The sequence below is a fragment of the Lontra canadensis genome, unplaced genomic scaffold (genome assembly GCF_010015895.1).
Source record: "Lontra canadensis isolate GAN:19392208 unplaced genomic scaffold, GSC_riverotter_1.0 scaffold13, whole genome shotgun sequence".
In the NCBI taxonomy this organism is placed as follows: Eukaryota; Metazoa; Chordata; class Mammalia; order Carnivora; family Mustelidae; genus Lontra; species Lontra canadensis.
In genome coordinates, this window is record NW_022631007.1 from 11693093 (window position 1) to 11701762 (window position 8670).

Here is an 8670-nt window from a genome sequence, read left to right on the forward strand (position 1 = left end):
AGAAAGAAAGAAAGAAAGAAAGAAAGAAAGAAAGAAAGAAAGAAAGAGGGAAAGAAAGAAAAATACAGGGAAGGTCAAGCACTGCCAGGAGGCTGAGTGGGGCTGAGATAACAGCTCTGCCCCCACTGCTCCCCTGGGCCTGCCCACCTGCCTGCCAGACCCCCATGGGCCTTCAGGAGGCGTGGTACCCCCCCACATCCGAGGAGGTCTGCCAGTGCAGAGAGAGAGGGCAAAGTCCAACCATGTTTGCTTCCTGCATCCCAGCCGGAGTAGGGACACTCCTACTATTTCTTCAGGGCTGGTGGGAGGCTCACATGAGAGAAACTGGCCCATTAGAAAGAGATGCCTCCGTTTCCCCGAAGGGTTCCCCACTATGTGGTCTTTGGGAGATTGACAGTCGTTCCCAGCTCCTGGGAATGATCAGGGCTGTCACTACATTTCCCAAGGGGTAGGGAGGGTGTTGTCGTCGTGAGATCAGGAGGGCAGGAGGCAGCAAGCAGCCATCCCTCCGTGGGTTGGCAGCAGCTGCTACGAAGGAGGGTTCCCCATCACCCTGCCCCTCGCCCGGTTGACATGTGCCCCGCGCGGGGGGCTGGGACACCGCCCGGACAGCCTCCAGTGGTAAACGAGGACAGCAGTGGAGGGTGCTGGGGCTCCAGATGGGGCCCCACAGGACAACCCCTTCCTTCCCAGGGGGCAGTGAGACCAGGCCATGCAGACCGCGGGCATCACAGAGCCAAGCGTCCCCTGAAGTGGGATGACAGTTTCCCCAGAGGCATTATCTCTCACTCCACACCAGGACACACTTGCTGCCAGCTGACTTGTAATCCTGGGCCCCAGAGGAAGGACTACAACCGATGTCATCACAGGTGACTCACGCCCACCGGCACCTGACTGGCTCGGGGCAGAGTCGTCCCCCCCCCCACGCCCCGTGGCCCCACGCAGCTGTGTCAGGGCTGCAGGCTGCGAATGTGAACAAACAGACTTCGATGACTGCCAGTGATCCGGGGAGGGGTGGGGGGGTTGGTGGGGGGGCGGGTTGGCCTCCAGTCCCACACAGGCACACAAAAAAATTCACAAGAAACCACTTCGTGTTTTCTTCGTGTCACCGTGAGGAGCGCCAGCAGCCGCACTCCTGGCGTGTACTCCGGAGAAATGAAACCACATGTCCCCCCAAAAAAGCCTGAATGAATATGTTGGGATGAATTTCCAGGAAATTTTGCTGAGTTGAAAAAACAAAAACAAAAACAACTCAACCCCCAAAGACTTCAGGATTCCATTTATGTAACTTACTTGAAATGACAACGTTTTAGAAATGCAGGAAAGGGCCTAGAGGACGGAGCAGGAGTGTGGCAGGGAGGGGGGGCGGTTAAAAAGCGTCTGTTCCAGTCTGTGGGGTTGGAGCTCTTCGGCATCTCACCAGCAGCGGTGTTTGTGAACCCACGCACGTGACGAGAGAGTGTAGAACCTACATACCCAGGGGAATGAGTACATGTGAACGGGAGCATATCCAAATCGTGGAAAATCTATGGCTTGTACCATTGGGGGAAATTGGGCAGCCTACAGGGAGGGATCTCTGTATTATTTCTTAAACTGCATGTGAGTCTCTAACTTATGTCAAAAATTCCAGTTAAAAAAGGGTATGGGAGAGGGCACCGGGGTGGCTCAGTCGGTTAAGCGTCTCTTAGTTTCGGCTCAGGTCATGATATCAGAGTTGTGAGATAGAGCACTGCCCCCCCAAACCAGTGGGGCTTGGCACTGGGGGTGGAGCCCGCTTAAGATTCTCTCTCTCCCTCTGCCTCTCCCCCTCCACTTGCACAAGAAGTTCTCTTGCTCTATCTCCCTCCCTCTCTAAAAAAAAAAAATCCTGTTGAGAAAGGGTATGGGGAACTTATTGGAAGGAAGACTTATCTTGGAGCAACAAACCTTTCACCTACTGCCTGGTAGAAAGAACCAATTAATTAATTAAGGACCTGCCCAGAAGTTAGTCTCCCCTGACCTTTAGCCAAGAATTTCCCTAACACAGCAAGATAATACAGGGGACAGAAGGGTCTATGGGGACAAGTCAGAGGCCGGGAAGGATATCTATCTCTCCCCAGATTTGGAGGACAGCCGGGTCAGTGTGGTTGGCAAGCTGGTGGAAAGGCAGGTCTGCCTGAGCAGAGCAGGCCTGGGCAGGGAGACGATGGGGGGCCAGGGCAGTCACCTGGTTTTGGGGACCAAACACGTGGCTCAGGTGGTCGGGAGGCCAAAGAACAAACCAGAGCCACATGGTCCGCTGGGGTGGGCAGAGTGGGGAGGAAGGTTTTTCTTCTCTGAATCTTTTAAGCACAACATAAAAGTTACCGTCATAATCATTTTGTGTCTGGTTTGGTACAGGGAAGCATATTCACGCTGTTGTACAGCAGATCTCCGGAACATTTCCAGCTTCAAAACTGAAACTCTGTCCCCACCGAACACCCCCCTCTTCCTGGCCCCTGGCAGCTAGTCCTGAGCATTGGACAGCTTCAGATACCTAGTTTAAGGAGAGTCCCCCAGCCTTTGTTCTTCTGTGACTGGCTTATTTCCCTTAGCATCATGTCCTCGGGGTTCATCCATGGTGTAGCACGTGACAGGATTCCCTCCCTTTTTAAGGCTACAGAACATTCCATCACATGGATCTTGGTTCCATTATATCACATCTTAGTTATACATTCATCTGGTGAGGGACACTTGGGTTGCCTGCCCATTATGGATCCTGTGAACAGCGCTACTATGAACATGAGGGTGCAAATATCTCTTCCAGAACTTGCTTTGAATTTTTTTGGATAGACGCCCAAAAGATGCGATGGAGGGATTGGAGGAAGGCTTTTGAACCAGCCTGGCTACTGAAACCTCTTAACTCCCTAACAGAAGCTACACCTGCGGGTATGCGTGGGCCCTGGAGAGAAAAGACTCAACCCTGGTTTCCAGCTGCCTGTCCGAGGGAGCAGAGATCAACATCAGTACGCTGGGCCCCACCCCACCCCCCACACACATGCACGTGCGTGCACACACATGCGCCCTATGAGGCCGGCCTGGCTCCAGTAACTGGACACACAGGCATGGATCTGCTCTGTCACCACAAAAGTCCCAGCCTTTTCCACAGCCCAAGAAGTCTAGGTCCAGACTCCAGGTGTGCTCTGAGCCCAACATCTTCCCCACCTGCCCCCGCCAAGGCTGGTCAGAAGCCCGGCCATCCCATATGCCTCCTTTCCCATGTCTCGGGGCCTCGCAGCACTGGGAAGCCAGACTCAGGCCCCTGGCTCAGGCTCCCCCAGCGCCCACATGGAGCCTGCCCAAAGCGGACTTTCGGAAGACTGAACACATGGGGCAAAGGTAGGAGTGACAGTTCTCCCACAAGACTATGTGAGCAAAGGGTTGGGATGGACACGGCAAACGCTCCTCCCCCAAAAGGGGATGTGCCCCAAATGCCCCCCCCCACCTTGGGGTGACAGCTAGGATTCTGCTGTGCTGGACAGATCTGCCTTCTCGAGGGCCCCTACCCCTGGGCTTGCTTGGCCACACCCTGCCACTTCCCTCCTGCCAGCCGGACATCACATCACCTGCGGGGCAGGGCCAGGGTGGCCACCGGGGGCAATGGGAGGGACATGGAGCCTTTTACAGCCAGGGACAAAGTCCTGCCCAGACTAAAGCCCAGGTGGCTGGTATTGCAGCTGGTACCCAAGTTCTGGCCCTCCTGGGGTTCCAGCCTGCCTGGAGTCCTAGCTTTGCCGCCCTCCCGCCACCCCACAGACATGCAGGGGGCCTGGGTGCTGCTGCTGCTGCTGGGCCTGAAGCCACGGCTGGCCCTCGCCATCATCCCAGGTAAGGAAGAACCTCCCAGCTGCCCCCCACACATAGAGTCCTCCCCCAGGACTGACCTGGCCTCCCCTCCCCCCTTGGCCAGTGGATGAGGAGGACCCAGCCTTCTGGAACCGCCAGGCGGCACAGGCCCTGGACACCGCGAAGAAGCTGCAGCCCATCCAGACAGCTGCTAAGAACCTCATTCTCTTCTTGGGAGATGGTGAGTGCACAAGGCTGGCCGTGCCTGTGGTCCCTGTAGCCCAAGCTGCAAGTGGCCACAGACCAACCCTGACAAGGTGTGCTCCTTTAGGGATGGGGGTGCCCACAGTGACAGCCACTAGGATCCTCAAGGGGCAAATAAATGGCAAACTGGGACCTGAGACACCCCTGGCCATGGACCACTTTCCGTACCTGGCTCTGTCCAAGGTAAGGGCTGGGTGGCCTGAGGGTGCCCGCCACTAGAGGGGCGGGGGTGGGGAAGGTGGCAGGAGGGGAGGCCCCAGGAGATCTGGAGACTGAATTTAGGGGCACTAGGGCAGCGAGGGTGGGCCCTGGGGCCTAGGTAGGATCTTGGGCGTCTGTCGGTGTCAGAACCTGAAGGCGTCTCTGTCCCCAGACATACAACGTGGACAGACAGGTGCCAGACAGCGCAGGCACAGCCACAGCCTACCTGTGCGGGGTCAAGGCCAACTACCAGACCATTGGTGTGAGTGCAGCCGCCCGTTTGAACCAGTGCAACACAACGAGGGGCAATGAGGTCACTTCCGTGATGAAGCGGGCCAAGAAAGCAGGTGGGCTTAGGGCCAGCTTCATGGGCAGAGGCAGGATCGGAGACCTCAGGGACTCATGCTGACCTCTGCCCCCCACAGGGAAGTCAGTTGGGGTGGTGACCACCACGAGAGTGCAGCATGCCTCCCCAGCTGGCACGTACGCCCACGTAGTGAACCGCAACTGGTACTCAGACACCGACATGCCCATCAAGGCGCGGAAGGAGGGATGCCAGGACATCGCCCAGCAGCTCATCTCCAACGTGGACATTGATGTGGGACATGAAGGGCAAGGGTGGGAGGCGAGGTGCCCATAGAGACCACAGTCCCGGACACTGACAGCCTGAGCTCTGGGGCCTGGCAGGGTCTCCAGGGGCTTAGGGAAGGAGGGTGGTAGTGGAGAAAGTACAGCTGGGCCCAGGCCATACCCACAGACCTGGTCAGGGCACTAGGGGCTGTCAGAGAAGGGAGCAAAGGGCCAGCCAGGGCCCAATCCCACCTGCCCAATCCTTTGGCCACAGGTGATCCTGGGCGGAGGCCGAAAGTACATGTTCCCCAAGGGGACTCCAGACCCTGAGTATCCAAGTGACACCAGACAGAATGGAGTCAGGTCAGATGGGCGGAACTTGGTGCAGGAGTGGCTGGCCAAGTACAAGGTGATGGGGGCCTGGAGGTGCGAGGGGTACAGCAGGGACAAGGATCAGAGGGCTATGGACTGAGTCTCGGTTCTGCCCCTCTCAGGGTGCCCGGTATGTGTGGAATCGCTCGGCGCTCATGGAGGCATCCCAGGACCCCTCTGTAACACATCTCATGGGTAATGACCCCAGGTACCCCCACTGTCCCCACCCTTGCCTCCCTGGTCCCCAGAAAGCCAAAGATATGCAGATGTTCAGGCCATGGACTCTCCCCACTCCCCAGCCAGTCACCACTGTCCCCCTTTCCCACAGGCCTCTTCGAGCCGGGAGACACAAAGTATGAGATCTACCGAAACACGACCCAGGACCCGTCCCTGATGGAGATGACAGAGGTGGCAGTGCGCCTGCTAAGCAGGAACCCCCGTGGCTTCTACCTCTTCGTGGAGGGTGAGCGGCAGCCCCTTGCGGATCAGAGGAGTGGGACTGGTCAGGGCGGCTGGGGACTGTCTGCCTTCCATGTGCCCTGCTTGCAGGAGGCCGCATCGACCACGGTCATCATGACGGCACGGCTTCTCTGGCACTGACCGAGGCGGTCATGTTTGATTCCGCCATCGACAAGGCCAGCCAGATCACAAGCGAGCAGGACACACTGACCCTTGTCACCGCTGACCACTCTCACGTCTTCTCTTTTGGTGGCTACACACTGCGAGGGAGCTCCATTTTCGGTAGGCAGGGCGTTCCGTTTGCGGTAGCCAGAGCTGTTTCCCAGATTATATGGCAGAAATGGCTCCGAGTCGCAGTTTCCTGGCCTGTCAAATGGGGTAGTAGCCACCGCCTCGTCGGGGCCTTGTGAGGACTGGGCTGGGCACGCAGGGGGCCCTCACTGCGGTGGGGGTGCTCAGCAGGTCCCTTCCCCCCCGCAGGGCTGGCCCCCAGCATAGCCCTAGACAACAAGACCTACACCTCCATCCTTTACGGCAACGGCCCCGGCGGCCTATACGCGCTCACGGGGAGCTCCCGGCCCAACGTCAAGGACAGCCAGAGCAGTGAGCGCCGCGGGGAGGCGGGGCGGTCCTGGGCGGCGGGGGGCAAGGGGCCAGCATGGTGGGTAGCTCGCGGGAGGGGGAGGCCGCCCGCCCCGCCGGCCCTGAAGCCCCACTCTCCGGCCAGGGGACCCCACTTACAAGCAGCAGGCCGTGGCGCCCCTTGACTCCGAGACTCACGGCGGCGAAGACGTGGCAGTGTTCGCGCGCGGCCCGCAGGCGCACCTGGTGCACGGCGTGCAGGAGCAGAGCTTCGTGGCGCACGTCATGGCCTTCGCCGCCTGCCTCGAGCCCTACACCGACTGCGGCCTGCCGCCCTCGGCCTCCCCCAACGACGCCGCGCTCCCCGGCCCGGCCGGTGCGCCTCTGTCGCTGCCGCTGCTGGCAGGGGCGCTGCTGCTGGGGCTGCTGGCCGGTGCCACGCCCTGATCCCCGAGCCCCCGGACCCCGCCCCCTCTGCCTTTCCCCAGACCCCGGCCCCTCCCCCAGCCCTAGGCCCAACCCCCGGAGGCCCTCCCTTCCCAGCGCGGGCCCCGCCCCCAGACTTTCACCCGGGTGCGGGCCGCGCGGCCCCCAGCGGGCTGCAATGGCGGATTTCCGGGGCACCCACGGGCCCCTCGTGGGCTGTTCTCGATCCCCCAACGTCAACGCCAGGGTAAGGACGGGGGTGCTCCGACCACCAGACTCTGCCCGGCAGGTTGCCCTGCCCGAGGACCAGGCGGGCACCATGCCAGAGGTGTCCCCCACAGGGCCACGACTCGACCAGACCCCGCAGCACACACGTTTCTTGGCCTCAGTCTTCACAGAACCTTGGGGTCGAGGACTCGGGCATGTCCGGGTGCCCGGAAAACTGTGGCTTCCTCTCAACCCGCAAGGGACCCTGCAAGGTGGCCGAGGAGACTGCTGGGGCCGGGTTGCGGTACCATCCACCATGTGCACCTCCTGGGGCCCAGTACTATTACACAGAGAGGAGACGCTGACACAGAATGGAGAGACTTGTCCCAAGTCACTTGGCTGCTGATGTTCATGCCCCAGTGCCCATTGCAGGCTGGGAGACCCAAGGAGCAGGCAGAGCAGGCAGTCCTGGAGCAACCCTTGTACCCTCTGGGAGACCATCTAGGTGCTGGGCACAGGTCTGTGAGGAGAGGAGATTCCCTCTCCTCCCCGTGCCTCTATTCTACTGAGAGAGACAAAGCAATAATCAAATAAACCATTGTGCAGTGTAATGCCAGTAGTGATACATTCTAGAAAGAAAAATCATTAGCACGTGGGAGCACAGAAGGATGTCTGTGACTGAGAGGATGGGGTGGATAATTCAGATCAGGAGGTCAGGGAGGGGCTGCCTGAGGTGCAGGCAGTGAAGTGAGGACAAGGAAGTGAGGGCTTGAGTCATGCAGGAGGAACAGCCATGCAAAGGCCCTGAGGCAGCAATCGGCAAGTGCTAGTCCAGGCCTATAGCTGGATCAGAGAGTTAGGGTGGGGTAGGGGAGGGGGTAAAACCTGAGACATAAGGAAGGATAGGAGCAGGTGGGTGAGGATTTTGAACTTTATCCAAAGTGTGGTATGTGACTGGAAGTCTTTGAGCAGGGGCATAACATGACCTGACTCTTGGAAAATATCACTGATTATTTTAAGGGATAAGAGTTTTGTTTTGTTTTGTTTTGTTTTGTTTTTTGTTTGCGGGGAGGGGGTAGAGGTGGGAGCTGGAAAACCAGAGGAGAGGTGCAGACTCCAAACACTTCTGACCTCCATCCAAAAATATTCGGGAGCACCCACTCCAATATAGGTGTACTTGTAGAGTATCTAACCCACCCTATTGGAACATTGAAAAGAATTTATGAAAGTGAAATCACCTGTATTTTTAAATAAATTTTACAAAATTACAAATTTATTTGTACATTTGCAAAGGTGCAAAAAAAAATTTGCTCTCGCTAGAAATATCAATGTGATTGAGTATGCTTTCTTATTTACTAAGATCTTTTTAAAAATTGAAGAATAATTGACATACAATATTGTATTAGTTTTGGGCATCCAACGTGGTGATTCGATATATATGTACAGTAAGAAATGGCCACCACAGTAAGTCTAGTTACCATCTGTCACCATACTGAGTTGTTACAATTCTTATTTACTAAAATCTTGATTTTGCACTATAAAACATCGATTTGAAAGCATGGCCCTCAGGGCAGTTTATTTCAATTCTGGACCTTAGTAGCTGTCACAAAAATATCGGAGCTGGATGGAAAAAGGGCATCATTAGCTAGGCTCCCCGAGCCATCATACTCATTTTTAAACTCCATCCACCAGTTATACATGGACTTGATAAAACCCAGCTGCTGTATTTCTGTCTTCCCTGTTGTCAATGACTTGGTCTTACACACCAATGTGTGTGTGCTACAT

General features: G+C 57.1%; 1 protein-coding gene across 1 annotated transcript; it reads left to right on the plus strand.

The window, feature by feature from the left end:
• Positions 1 to 3546: 3546 nt before the first annotated feature.
• On the plus strand, positions 3547 to 8113 carry ALPI (alkaline phosphatase, intestinal). Its single transcript, XM_032857494.1, is given in 13 exon segments — positions 3547 to 3846; positions 3929 to 4045; positions 4136 to 4251; positions 4442 to 4616; positions 4695 to 4867; positions 5114 to 5248; positions 5334 to 5406; positions 5540 to 5674; positions 5761 to 5952; positions 6151 to 6273; positions 6398 to 6685; positions 6968 to 7209; positions 7211 to 8113. Coding segments are annotated over 13 exon segments (2067 nt in total). The 5' UTR covers positions 3547 to 3629; the 3' UTR covers positions 7292 to 8113.
• The last annotated feature ends 557 nt before the right edge of the window (positions 8114 to 8670 follow it).